Source organism: Pezoporus flaviventris, unplaced genomic scaffold (genome assembly GCF_033815535.1).
Source record: "Pezoporus flaviventris isolate CSIRO_AGI_PZ_B2104156 unplaced genomic scaffold, CSIRO_AGI_Pfla_v1 ptg000036l, whole genome shotgun sequence".
Lineage (NCBI taxonomy): Eukaryota > Metazoa > Chordata > Aves > Psittaciformes > Psittacidae > Pezoporus > Pezoporus flaviventris.
This window is the reverse complement of record NW_026892584.1, coordinates 28,827,369-28,842,343: the sequence shown is the minus strand read 5'-3', so window position 1 is coordinate 28,842,343 and position 14,975 is coordinate 28,827,369. Positions and strand designations below refer to the sequence as shown.

The window sequence follows — 14,975 nt, the reverse complement described above, 5'->3', positions numbered from 1 at the left end:
GAGGTCCCTTCCAATCTCTAGCATACTGTGATACTGTGAAAGGAAAGCTAACAACTGCACCAGGTGAAAATGTAGGCTGTGTCAGCCGGGGAGCTAGGATTAGGGCCCTACAGTCCATTTCAAGAGATCACATTATGGGCTTCAGGCTAAGAAGTGAGTGTTTGCGTCTTACTGTTTTGAGTAGTGCAATGAGCAGCTTGGGCTATGACCCAGATCAGTAGCCCAGCCACCAGCAACCAACCTGCTTTGTGCCAAAGCACTGCGCTAATGGACATGCTTAACAGGAACAAGGGCAGTGGCATGAGGAGACAGCAGCTGTTAGGAAAGCATAACTATAATCCTCAGGGTTTTGAAGTCCCAGTAGAATCATAAAATTATAGAATCAATTAGGTTGGAAAAGACCTTTAAGATCATCAAGTCCAATCATTACCTTAGGACTGCCAAGACAACCAATAAGATCAGATTGTTGGGGTGCTCCTCATTTGACTGGAAACAGGTAAGTGCTTTCTTTCTTCATGATGGGAGTTAGGAGTAAAGATATTTCCCTACAAACCTTTCACTCTGTGAGAGCTGCTGGGTGACCAAAACGCTACCACATGGCTGTGTTCAAAAGCACAGGCCCAGGACCCTGGCCTCAGCTTTTAAGAACTTGAATATTTGAGCCTTAGATCTCCCCAGAACAGGCCAGAAGAAAGGCCTGTACTCATACCAGAGGAAAGCATCATGTTTCTGGTGCAGAAACCAGATTTTTGAACATGTACTGGGACAAGAGACATTTCCACAGAGATAAGAGAGTGACTGTTCTCATCTGTAAATAAATGTTTCTTCAGGGCAGATGAGCAGTTTTATGCTCTCTGTATCATTTACAGTAAGCCATTCCAGGAGTTCTAGATATCCAAGTGTATCTAGGCTTGTCTGCAGTAAGATGAATAGCAATAATTTTTATCCCAAACCTGCAATGGCTTCTTTTTCATTATGTAAAATACAGATGGGGTTTGGATTCACAGCTGTCACTACCATGTTTTAGAATAATTCCTTATGTATACATATGCATCCACGAGGGATGTCTGTAAGCTACTTCAGTCAGGACAGGTCCTGTGACAGCTTGTGGCTTCTAAACAACGGGATCTACAGAAATCCCAACAGAAATCAGCTTTGGAAGAGGGCACAGAGTGGTAGCCAGACTGATACAGTGAGTGTCACAAGCTAGCCAGGAAAATCCTGAGGGTAGCACAGTGAGGAAATAGCCTTTACACCACCTTCTTTTAAGGAGATGCAAGTGTCCAGATAGAGATCATCTGATTACTGAGATTCAGGTCTTGGTTTCAACAGAGTTAAGAGGCAATAAGACCATGCAATTGGCTCTCGTACAATATTTAGCCTTCAAGAGGACAGGATTTTCTGTCTTTTGAAATATCTTTGAGTACACCAAAACCAAAGTCTTCAAAAGGACTCTGTAGGGCTACTGCATCTGATCCAGGACCGAGACCAAAGCAATATATTCAGATCTTGGGATTTGATTCTGACCCATATGAAATCTGAAAGCTTTTTACTTGCCAAGCTACATTATCTGCTCCCCTTGTCTCGGTTTTCACAGCAGATTCATAGTGATGTATATCATATCTCACATCTGCAGCAGTGAGTTCAGTAACCTTTGCATTACTGGACCGTGGCACTGAGGGTGATGGAAGACCAAGCCCTGGCACTTGGCAGAAACTCAAGAGCTTTAAAAGCTACACATTATCAGAGCAACAAAAAGGAGGTTGTGCTGGGTTATGTCACTTAATTTTCAATTTGCTGAAAAAGGGATCAGGCAAGTCAGAAGGCAGCGTAAAATACATTGATCTGCCAACAGAATAGGATGAAGCAACTTCAAGTGGGTCCAATTAAAAAAAATAAAATAAATCTACACCCCCCCCCGAAAATACCAGCAAGATAATCAGAATCTTTTCTTTCCATGATATATACATTTATGTACCAGATCTTGGCATATGGATAGAATCCTGAGTTGGCTGGTGAAGTTAAAGGCTCTGTTCAGCCAAGCCAGCTCAACTGAATTTTGATAAGCTGGCTCAGATGGGTTTAATGCTCCAGAGTGGAATGGGCTGCATGAGTGCTTTGATACTGGCTGTATTGCAGATGCCATTCTAATTTTCCTGGATGCAGTGGGGATGGAAATAGTAAGATAGACAAAGAAACCCAAATGAGGAGCACCATAAACCAACTACTTTCCCTTCTAATTATGTTGGAAGCAAGGGCAGGTGGCCTGGGAAGAATACAGGGATGTTGTTCGGGAAGCTAGGGACCAGGTTAGGAAAGCTAAGGCTCAGTTAGAATTAAACTTGGCTAGGGATGTTAAGGATAACAGCATGGGATTCTATAGGTACATAGCAAATAAAAAACAGACTAGGGAGAATGTAGGCTCCCTCTGGAAGCTATCGGGAGAACTGGCTACCCTGGATTTGGAGAAGGGTGAGGTTCTGAATGACTTCTTTCCTCGGTCTTCACTGGCAAAGGCTCTGACCAAACCACCCAAGTCTTGGAAGGCAGATGCAGGGACTGTGAGAATGAAGACCTTGGGCCCACTGTAGGAGAGGAACTGGTTCAAGAGCATCTTAAAAATCTGAATGTGCATAAGTCCATGGGTCCTGATGAGATCCATCCATGGGTCCTGAAGGAGCTGGCAAATGAAGTTGCGAAGCCGCTGGCCATCAGATTTGAGAAATCATGGCAGTCGGGTGAAGTTCCCGATGACTGGAAAAAGGGAAATATAACCCCCATTTTCAAGAAGGGGAAAATGGATGACCTGGGGAATTACAGACCAGTCAGTCTCACCTCTGTGCCTGGCAAAATCTTGGAGCAGATTCTCCTGGATGGCATGTTAAGGCACATGAAAAACAGCAAGGTGCTTGGTGACAGCCAGCGTGGCTTCACTAAGGGGAAATCCTGCCTGACCAATTTGGTGGCCTTCTATGATGGGGCTACAAAACTGAGGGACAGGGTAGAGCAGTTGATGTCATCTACGTGGACTTGTGCAAAGCGTTCGACACCGTCCCACATGAAATCCTTGTCTCTAAACTGGGGAGACATCAATTTGATAGGTGGACCACTCAGTGGATAAAGAACTGGCTGGCTGGCCGCACACAAAGAGTTGTGGTCAATGGCTCTATGTCCCACTGGAGACCAGTAACGAGTGGTGTCCCTCAGGGATCGGTGTTGGGACCGGTCTTGTTTAACATCTTTGTCGCTGACATGGACAGTGGGATTGAGTGCGCCCTCAGCAAGTTTGCCAATGACACCAAGCTGTGTGGTTCGGTTGATACGCTGCAGGGAAGGAATGTCATCCAGAGGGACCTTGACATGCTTGTGAGGTGGGCTGATGCCAACCTCATGAAGTTTAACCATGCCAAGTGCCAGGTCCTATACCTGGGTCGGAGCAATCCCAGGCACAGCTGCAGGTTGGGCAGAGAAGAGATTCAGAGCAGCCCTGTGGAGAAGGACTTGGGGATGTTGGTTGATGAGAAAATGAACATGAGCCGGCTTCAGTGTGTGCTTGCAGCCCAGAAAGCCAACCGTATCCTGGGCTGCATGAAAAGGAGCGTGACCAGCAGGTCGAAGGAGGTGATCCTGACCCTCTACTCTGCTCTTATGAGACCTCACCTGGAGTACTGTGTGCAGTTCTGGTGTCCTCAACATAAAAAGGACATGGAACTGTTGGAATAAGTCCAGAGAAGGGCCACGAGGATGATCAGGGGACTGGAGCACCTCCCGTATGAAGACAGGCTGAGAAAGTTGGGCTGTTCAGCCTGGAGAAGAGAAGGCTGCGTGGAGACCTCATAGCAGCCTTCCAGTATCTGAAGGGGGCCTATAGGGATGCTGGGGTTGGACTCTTCATTAGAGACTGTAGTGACAGGACAAGGGGTAATGGGTTAAAACTTAAACAGGGGAAGTTTAGATTGGATATAAGGAAGAAATTCTTTCCTGTTAGGGTGGTGAGGAACTGGAATGGGCTGTCCAGGAAGTTGTGAATGCTCCATCCCTGGCGGTGTTCAAGGCCAGGTTGGACAGAGCCTTGGGTGAGATATTTTAGTGTGAGGTGTCCCTGCCCATGGCAGGAGGGTTAGAACTAGATTATCTTAAGGTCCTTTCCAACTCTAACTGTTCTATGGTTCTATGATTCTATGAATTAGATAAGTTTATGCTTTTGGAGGCAAAAAGGACCTGCATATCCATCTTCATTCTGGTGACCTTGTACACCAGCACCTCTGAGAGCAGAAAACCTCAAAATCTGGAAGTGTAAATTTCATCAGCAAGGACCATCTAGGAAACCTTTTTAACTTATAATCAGGCTAACATTTATTCTCAATGACACAGTAATTACCAAGAAGAGATTCAGATTTCAGTGCCTTATGTGAACCAGCATCCTATGAAGGAGGAGTGGGTGCGATAAAAGATACTGGATGAAATTTTCAAGAATGTGTAGTGGTTTAGAAAAGCACCTTCAGCAGATTTTCAGCAAATCATATTATTTTACACAGTAGATATTCAACTATCTGTAGGCATGTACAGCTGCTAACTGTAATCTTTAGCAGGATTTTTAAAGGTAAGTCATCTTTACAAATTCAGCATGTACTTATTTGAAGCATTAAATTTCTAACTCTGTCAAGAAAGAGGCCTTTTTAGTCTGGAAATATTTCTCTAAAGCACTCTGAAATTTCATGCTAAACATCTGTTTTATCCAACTTCTCCTCAAACTCTGATTTTTCTACTGGAAGCACAAGCTGAAAACATTGTTATTACCATTTCTAGCCATTGAAGTAATTGTTATTTCTGTGTTGAAACATAAATGACAATAATGTACATGATCTCATTTCCTCCTTCAGTTGCAATACTTGGCAATCAGAATAATAATAATAAAAAAGTCTTGAAATGTTAGTGAAGCTTTAACGAAATGATTCCTATCCATTCACTTGTATACCAGTGGTGGTATGTTAGCCTTTTAGCATAGTCCTATTGATATCATGCCTCACTTTCATGATAATCACTGTGCTGGTATTTACTTAATTACTACTTTTATTTAAATTCCAAGTACCCACACTATTTATGCTTCACAATCAAGTATTATTTGGATTACTTTTCTGCCATGTGGGGAGATGAAACACAGGGGAGTCAAGAATACGAGTGGAAGTTCCCAGCTACAGGGCAATGCCAATGTCAGGTTACTGCAGGATCAAGTTCTATCAAAAATGCAGGTACAGCATGAGAAATTGAAAAGAAATATGAAAGCACTAGCCTTGGGTGAATTTTAGTATTATTATTGTATTAACCAAATAGCTTCAGGAAACTAGAAACAGAAGATTGTAATGCTTTTTGGGGATTTTTTTTTTTAAATGTAATCAGCCCAAATAAACCAAAGCAAAATCAAACAAAACAAAGCAAAACAAAAAATCTCCCAACCCTAAACTATTTATACATTTCATGTTTAACAAAAAAATTCTAACCAAATTCCTTCTTTTTCTTTTAAATGTACACAGAAATTCGATGATGTCTGTTCTCTATTATAGAAATGCTTAACTCATGGCAAGCCTCAAAAAAGACGACTTGAAAAAGCCTGTAAGAAATAAAATTGACTGCAGTTGCCTGCTGGATATCACATCATATATCTCACCAGAAAGAAAACCCATCAATTTATCAAAATGTATCTGAAAGGGAGAAGTTGAGTCAGTTCCACATGGCCAGTCCTTCTGACTCTTTAATGGATACATTTTGAAGCATCACTGCAGGTAACAGGGCAAGAATTGCTACTAATTTTGTTATGCTTGAGCTACGTTTTGGTGCTCCCCAATTTCTTTGGGATCACACAAAACAAAATTAGTACAAATACGCTACCATGTTAACTGTAATCAAAATCCCATGGACAAATATATCCTTTTATAGTCCATCTTCAGAGCAATTAACAAAGATTAAAAAATGCTAATAACTCAGTATTGCTTCACATTTGTTTCTCTTCTGTTTTTCAAACATTCACCCTCCCCACTTCATAAATCTTTATTATTTGTCACATGTCACATTGGTATTTTTTGTTTCCCACTGTGTCAGTGAAGTAACTAGTACAAACATGTGAACTATTAATTAGCTGGGATCACTTTCAGGAAGTTTGGCTTTCCATGCAAACAACTTCATATTAACAACATAGTGACCACATATCTGTGTTTTGCTGTTGCCAAGTCCATGGGATCTGATGCTTGGCTGTATAATTTTTATTTTATATACAGTGTATATATACATACATGTATATATATACACATATACACACATATATATACATATATAGTTATATATGTATACATTCACACACATATAAATATATGTATCCATTGTTTCTTGCAAATTAAATCAGAAAGCAAGCAAAACAAGACTGACCTGACTTACCTGTACTGGGCTCACAGTCGATGAAATCCTCATCATCACTGGAACACTCAGCCGATGAAACAATGTCATCTGTTGTCTGGCATGTGAAGGAAAGGAATGGAGGAAACAGAACAGAGAGAAAAAATCTGAGATACTTGCAAGTCAAGAGGCTGGTACAGAGAAAGCTAAGTACCCTAGAAAAAAAAAAATTCAGAATTTCAGAACTTTAAAAATATTTGTACCAAGCATTCTAGATATGCCTGTGTAAATGTGCCCTCCACAGAGCTGGAATCTCCTGTTGGAGCAATAGTACTTATCCTGTTGAGTATTTCAGGTGTGCTAGGGTGTGGTGTGCCCTGCCAGGCTGTTTAGTTTAGCAGGTGGACCATGCTGTGCTGTTGAACACAGTAAGTACAGTAGGCTATGACACCTGCTTGGCTGGCAAACTGTCCTCCCACAGCCAAAGTATATGAGTCTGGGTGGAACATGCTGGGCTCCTCGACAAACACCAGTACCACGTAGGGCCAGCCAGAAGGCACTTACTGAGAGACTTACCATATGAGGCATGCTCAAGCTGAACATGCTTTCTGCAAAGAAAAACAGACTCAGATAATATGCATCATGCAGGCAGCTAGCAGTACTCTTTACTGTGTTGCTAGATGCATCATTCTGGGGCAGAGATAGTTCCTACTCTCCTAATGCACCTCTTCTTGGGCTGTGAATCCTTTATGTTTACCCACATAGTAAATATCTGTGCAAACAATTTGTTGCACGATGAAGAACTGCTGCATGTGTCAGGTATGCCCAACATGCAACCTTGACAAGTGAACAGGGAAGTGGCTATGACAGGGCTGACAGGCTGGAAAACCTGATTTGGCAGCTGGTGATATTTTACTACTTTTTTTTTTCTTTTTTTTTTTTAATTTTTATTTTTCCTGCTGGTCTAATTAATGAGCAGCATGTACTGCAGCATGCTAGAGAGAAGTGCACCGGCATCTCTTCCCAGCAGCATGTCCTGCTTTTAATTGCTGCAATTAGCTGAATTAGTAATGCAGACCATTAGGGACAGTCTATGGCAGCCTCTGGACACAGGTTGTAATGCTCCTGCAAACAATACAAAATTAGCCCAGCTCAGCAGCCTGGGCTCAAGCCATGGCTTCTGCCGAAATTGTCTCCCTTAACAACTTTTCCTTGCACAGAGCTGCCTATTCTGCTGAGCAGTAGGATCAGAGGTATGACTCCTGAAACAAAGCAACTAAAATGTTCCTCAGCATGCAGGAAGCACTGCTGAAATCTCCTCAGGAGCAGGGCAGCTGTACCTCTGTACACTGTACCTTAGGACTCTAAATAGACTTTCCAGCCTTAAATAAGGTCTCCTTTACATCCCTATGTCTGCTATGGCTGTCTCCAACATGCTCCCTCTTCTCTTTGTGTAAGTGTTCTGAGGTCTCAGCCTTTTCTTCCTGTGGACCTAGTGATATCAAGTCCCTCTGTCCCCTGCCAGAAGTTCCTTGCTCTCTCCTCTCTGTATTCTGAAGAAAACCAGAATGGAACAGTCAGCCAGAAAGATCAGATTGAACCTAGCATTCCTTCACTCCTGATTCAGTGGCTTAGAATGAACCAAGAAAGAAAAAACAAGATCAGCAAACTGGCTTTAAAAGTTTATCTGTTCAGTGAGAGGTAAAGAAAGGAGGAATGCATAAAATAGAAGTTTATTTTCTACAATTCTTCTGGACCTGTAATGTATATTTTATAAAGCCTTATTTATTCCAAAGGACACCAAATCACTTTATAATTTATACAAACAGTGATCACATCCTCCAACAGTGAAATGCAGCTGCCCCTGGGTAGAAAGATACTAGTTTTTAATTGCAGCACTGTAATTTAGCCCAATAAGTCAACAAAACTATACTGCAAGAAGCATTTTAAGCAGGTGAAATGTAGCTAGTAAAACCAGACATTTATATTACAGTTGTCTAAAGTACTTGTAAAAGGGTAATTGGTTTTGATTTCCATGTTGAATTTAGAACATATGAATTTTGCTCCTAGTTGAAGATCTGACAATTCACATGTAAGGTCTCATAGAATAGTGATGATTTGCTTCAGGCAGGAAATAAACATAAAAATTGTAACAATGTGTGGTTGTCACTTATCAACTGCTATACTTATCCACTTCCACATTTGCTTACAAAATGATAGAATCATAGCTTCACAGAATAATTTGGGGTGGAAGGGACCTTAAAGATCATCTAGTTCCAACCCCCCTGCCATGGGAAGGGACACATTCCAGTAGAACAGGTTGCTCAAAGCCCTATCCAACCTGATCTTGAATACTGCCAGGGATGGGGCAGCCACAGCTGCTTCTCTGGGCAACTGCTTCCAGTGCCTTACCACTCTCACAGGGCTTTAGGCAATATTAACCTGGAATCAGCTCCAATAGAATTGATAATATGATTCAGCATTTGTAAAGAATACGGAATTCCTTTATGAGTCTTTTTTTTTGTTTTTTTTTCTCCTCTTGCTCATTAGGGGCATCATAAGAAACCAGCGAGGTAGCATGCCCACAAAAAAAAACCAAAAACAACAGAAAACAAAGGTTTAGGTGTATTTTGGAAATGATCAGCCAAATTAAAGGTAAAAACATTCATCCAGAACTATTAAATACTCTAGCTTGGGAAGTCCCTGTCCCACAGACACTGAAGAAAAAGTTATCACGATTTCCATTGTCTTGATCAGGACTCCCTGATTTTCTGCGCATAGCAAGGGCTAGCTGCAGGGTGCTGGGTTTGGTGAGCTTCTGTGGCCTTCCAGCTGCTCTCACAGATCCTGAACATGGGGGATGAAGAATTTTGAAGCCAAAATTAATTCTGAGCAGGAGCTGAAAAGTCATGAAGACTGGTCCTTGTTTATCTTCTTGATCAGTTTCCCATCTAATTATATTCCCATCTAATTCCATTTTAGGACAGCACATGCAACATGTTTATGCTGCATTCTTAGATATATGTTCTAAATTTCCTTCTGTAAAATCCTCATGCAGCTTGTGTTGGTTCTGAACAAAGGAGGACACAGTGAGCCAGACTTGGACAAAATGCAAATGCGTGATGTGCGATACTCATCAACCCTGCCAACTCTGACCCTTATCTGCACTTTTTCGTGACTAGTTCCAACCCGATTCTATCAATTAATCTCTGACCTTTTCTCCCATCTCCATTGCAGGCTATTTTTCCTGATATTCCAGTTTCTCTTGATCTGTGATTGCTGTTTATCCCATGCTGCTGATTTCATATGTATAAAAATGAGGGTTCAAAAAGAGAAAAACCTCCAGAAGTGGTGGTAGACTTAAGACAAGGTCATTAACGAGATCTCTAGAAACCACAGAAAAGATAAATACACTGATCTGTCTTGCCACTTCCTATCTTGTATTTTTGATCTCGGTACTTTCCATCACAATTCATCACTAACTGATTTTCTACTCCCATCACGTACTGGTTTTCCATGCACCTTATGCTCAGAATCAACATCTGAATCATCCTGGAGGAATAAAGCTATTTCAGTGAGAATCACCAGCAAATTCCTGACCACAGAAACCTCCAAAAGACCATAACTTCTTGTAACTGGAATCTGTACCTTTCAAAACCCTCCTGGAGCTAAGAATTTTTAACAGATGATTATTGACCTTGCTGCTTCCACAAGACAGGAGAGGCTAGTGAGCAGAGATGCTAGAAATCTCTCCACTAAGACCATTCTCATCAGAAATGGCTCACCCTGTGAGGCAGCAAGCAAAACCAGCTATTCTGTTTCTGGTTCCCTTTCCCCATTTTTGAAATGGGGTTGATTATACTCACCCGTTGCCCCCAGGGGATGTAAACAGATTAATTCTTTAATGTCTGCCCAGTGATCTAGAAACGGTAAATGCTAAACAGGCACCATGACAATAAAAAAACTTCTCCATATACTATGATGGAAATGATGTTTGTGTTTTCATTGGAAAGAACTTGAGAGAGAAAATATTTTTCTATTCCATGTATTAGCTAAACTCTATATTAAAAATAATAATTCATACCATACTATTTTAAAATATGTATTTCATTTTTAAAGAATCCCAGCTTTGAAATTACTTGGCCCTGTATTAAAGGACATAAAACTAAAGATAGGTATTATAATAACTTCCAATAAAATCTCTCTCTGGCAGGAACCCTTTTTATTCCTTCCTCTGAAAGATTTCTTATGGCATTTATATTATTTTTTTTTTCTCTCCCTCTCTCCAGTGTTTAATGAAATTGCCTTGGAACAAAACCAGGGTAGGAGAAAGTGCTAAACTCTGAGTCCACCCTGGAGGATTTATGGGCATATTTACCTCCAAATTCTTTCAATTTCACTGAATTGGCTCCCTATTCCTTTCCATGAATTATTAGCTCTGTAATCACCTCCTCCCAATTATTCACTCTAGGAGCCTCTTCAATCTTGCCACGGTGATGGTTCTACATCTTTGTTCATTATACTGTACATACTGGTGTGGGATATAAAGCACAAGGAAAGTTGGGATGGCATGGCAAGACCTGCTCAAGATGACTCCATTTCTGTCCAATCTTCCAAGTGCTCAAAACCCTAATTTATGTGTCAGATCCACAGCCTTTGCCCCTTTGTTATACACATAGTGGCAGGTGCTGAATCTTCCTTTTCCCAAATGCAAAACTTTTCTTTTTGACACCTTGCTCTTTGGGTTTACCATTATTTAAAGATACAAGGTCATTAATGAGATCTCTAGAAACCACGGAAAAGATAAGTACACTAATCTGTCTTGCCACTTCCTATCTTGTATTTTTGATCTCAGTGCTTTCCATCACAATTTATCACTAACTGATTTTCTAGTCCCATCAAGCACACAGGGTAAAATAAGTCCTGTCACAGAACAGCTTTATGAAATTATAAATAATGCACCCAAGAATGATGGAGTTCTCATTTCTAGTGGGAGAGAAAAGACATGGATGCATAAATTCAAACCCCAGACAAGTTCCTTCAAAAGTACATACTTGGTAGTTGCTTCACTTGGTAAAGTAGGATAGCCTTTTGCTTGAAACTCATCTTCACACTGTATACATTACTTCCAATTCAACACTATTATTTGAAAAGTAAATTTAAATGCTTTGTTGCAAAAGAAGTTTAAATCTCTTTGCCACCAAGGAACCACAATTTACAATCTTTCTTGAAATATGACCAACACAAAATGCCAGGCACAAATAACTTCCCAACAGTGGAGAAATATATTTGTATTAATTTAGGCAGTACCTTTGCCTTTCACACCTCAGATGTTCAGAGCTGAAACTCAACAAACTTTTCCTAAACCCAACCGCATGACTCCCTCCACTGTTCCCACAGTGCTATATTTTTTTTTATCTCAAATTTATTATGGGATATGGACAATGTACTTGTCTTCCATGCATAACAGCATACAGAATGGATGCTATCCCAGAATGGCAAAATGTTTGTGATGCTGTTCTGTCTTCCAGAAACCCTGATGTTTCTTGGCAAAGAACAGGCTCAAGGCAGTTGCTGCCTTCCCAAAAGAAGATAGCAGAGGAAATGTCTGCCTCATTAGGTGTCATTTCTAGCTTGACTACCTCAACATTTTGTACTTTGATAACCAAGCTTTTTAAAGAACTTGCATTCTGTTCACACTACTCTAATTACATGGGAATCCTTCACCAGTCCTTTCTGTACCTTATATTTTTTTCTCACTTCCTATTTAATCTTTATTTGCAAAATACCCTGGAGTTCATTACATTTTAGCAGACCTGAGAGACTCAGCCTAGACAAATTTGAGCTACTACATACAGATAGAAAGAATCTGCATACAAGCGGGAAAATATTAGGAATGTTGTGAAAATCATAATGAGGTATTATAAAAGAAGCTGCAATTTGGGATGGCATAAAATTTTAAGGAGAGTCCTGGATCTACTGTCTGTTGCTAAAAGGTATTAATCCTCTCCAACTCATTAGCACTGGACAGTACAACATGTATTTTCTTACCATGGTGCAGACACAAAGATGTGCAAGCCCTTTTCACCCACACACACTGGTGCTAACGTTGTGTCTACCTCTGCAGAAGCAAGGCATCAAAGAACATGAAACTAGTAATTTTTCTTCATATAGCTCATTTGGGGTGACTACAAAAACCAGAGGACCTAATCCTCTGTTGGTTTAAATTGGCATTGATTTCAACTAGGCTACACAATTTACAGCAGGAGAACATAGGTTATTATGTTTAGTTTTGGACAATTCAGTGCCAAAAGACTTAGGGTAATTGAAGGCAATTCAGAGAAGAGCCACAGAAAAGATGAAAGAACTGGAGAGATATATGAATGAGACAGGCTTAGAAAAACTAAATATCAGAGCTTATTTTATCAAGGACTAAAATGTATACAAGTGTCAAAAGGGTATAATAAACATCAAGAAGGTAGATGAGCTATTTAGGGTGCTTCAAAAAAGTACTGGATAAAATGAAAACAAAATAAAAATTAGGATTACTTCCAGCAAGAAAGTTCTTAATAGTAATCTTTAATAACTATGGAGAAGTCTCCCAAGAAAGTGCCAGAAACCACCAGTACTGAAATGAAGCCATTCAGGTATTTTTATCATTAGTTTATAGACTTGAGTGGGGAAGAACTCACCTCATAAAGCTTCAATACAAACTAATTAATTCTAAAACAATTCAGTGTTTGCATCCTCTCTATCACTATATAATAGAAACACATCATATGCATTCTCCTCTGTCATTCCACAGCAGGCAGTAAAGCAATCCAGCACAGCCTTTTAGCTAGTTAGAGCAAGAAGGTATCATTGCTGTAGACCTGTTCAGCCCATGGGAAGAAATACAGGTTATGTTCCCAGGACAATGACTTAAGTAACTGGCAGGCATGTACCCTTCAACAGTAGCCCAGCAAAAGCGCATTTCCTGGTTGTGTGTTCCTGGCTGGACATAAAAGCTGATTTGCTGTCAAACTGCATCATTTAGTAGGGATCATGAGAGAGCTACGCATTAACAAAATCAGCCATTTGTTCATTACTGTGGCAGACAAGAGATTAAGTTACTAGCCAGTTAAGTAAGAGAAAGCAAATAATAATCCCCCCAATTGTATGTCAATCTAGTGTCATGGGCAGTCATGTTTAAAAAGAGCCTTGAAAGCTGAATTAGTCTTTTGAAAACCAAAAGCCTGTCTCAATAGACTCAATAGTGCATCAAGACTGTAAAGTCTGCCTATTCTTGACCAGGTTTGATGCCAAATTTCAGGGACTTTTTTCTGTCCCTAAACTGTGCAAAGATTATGGGGAAAAAAATCATGTTTCTGCCTTTTTTCTCCATCTGCTGGCAGTGGTAAAGGTGATGATGTTGTGAGGGAGTGTGAGCAGAAAGAGAAGGGAGGGCAAAGAAAGAAGGGAGGGAAAAAGAGGAAAAAAGGAAGTAGGGAGGATTAATCTGCCTGTTGTTCAAGACATCCTGACAGGGGAAAGAGGAGTATTGAACCACAGCAGCTTAACCTAACTTCAATGTACCTTCCCAAAAGCAGAAGGAATGTAATGGTACGTGGTGGTTTGCTGATAAGCAAATCCTTCTAAATCCTTTCAATTTATTTCTTGGCCTGAAGAAATTACATACTATTTAGGAGCTAAAAAAAAAAAAAATTAATTTCCAGGAACCTAGATTGGTTGTTTATTGATTATATAAGCACACAGCCACTTGCTTTGCTGTTTCTTTCCCAGTATAACAGTGCTCCTTTCATCTTGATCTGGCAAAGGATCAACCAGCAAGTCCTTCTCCAAATTACTCAGTGCAACCCTCAAGATCTGCAAAAGTTCTGAACTGGACTGTAAAATATAATTTCTTGGCTTAAACACAAAAGATGCAGCTTTGGCATGAGAGGAGACTCTTTTCTGTCCCTTATCAATCTATTGCTCCTTCCCACATACATTTGCTTGCTTCCAAAGAAGTACCTTGAAGATGAAAGTTGTGTCTCTATACATTGAAGTAATTATCTGATTATACTGCCTCTTGGAGTTTCAGAGGGGTAGAATTTTCACACTGAATGTCCTTTTTCATCATTTGATAGAGCTTTTTCCTCTTCCTTATTATATTTTTATTTCTCTTTGAAACAAACCTGTCACTTGAAACAGAAACCATCAGCCTTGTTTAAGCATAACCCCAGTTATGCAGATGGTGGTGATGCAGCTGAAAACTCATTAAGAAAGGTACACTAGGTGTACTTGTCATGAACTAAATTAATGACATCGCTTAATCCTAAAAATTAAGCCATTACAGCAGAACCCACAAGAACTCCCACCCTAAAATCAGTGAGAGCTGCAGGAAGGATAAGACTTCTGAAATTCAGGCTTTGCTCAGGGATCTGATTTTCTGAAAATCACATCAATCTACACAGTGCTGTTTTCCAATGCATTTCCAAGAATCTTCAAATGGAAGATATTTCTTTTAGGAAATGCTCTGAAAATAGTTTCAGAGTGGTCTCCCCTATGTCACGATCCCCCTCAGAAGAACTGAAAACCAGACA

The 14,975-nt window shown here is 40.3% G+C and overlaps 1 protein-coding gene across 30 annotated transcripts in view; it reads right to left on the bottom strand.

Moving 5' to 3' along the window:
- Positions 1-14,975, bottom strand: part of NRXN3 (neurexin 3) — a 1,041,771-nt gene that overhangs the window by 34,516 nt on the left and 992,280 nt on the right. For 18 of the 30 annotated variants that reach the window (XM_061463692.1, XM_061463704.1, XM_061463706.1 and 15 more), the window contains one exon: positions 6,424-6,508. In XM_061463692.1, the coding sequence (XP_061319676.1) occupies positions 6,424-6,508 (85 nt within the window). The remainder of the gene's footprint in view (positions 1-6,423; positions 6,509-14,975) is intronic. The other 12 variants (XM_061463693.1, XM_061463705.1, XM_061463707.1 and 9 more) reach the window with 1 other exon arrangement.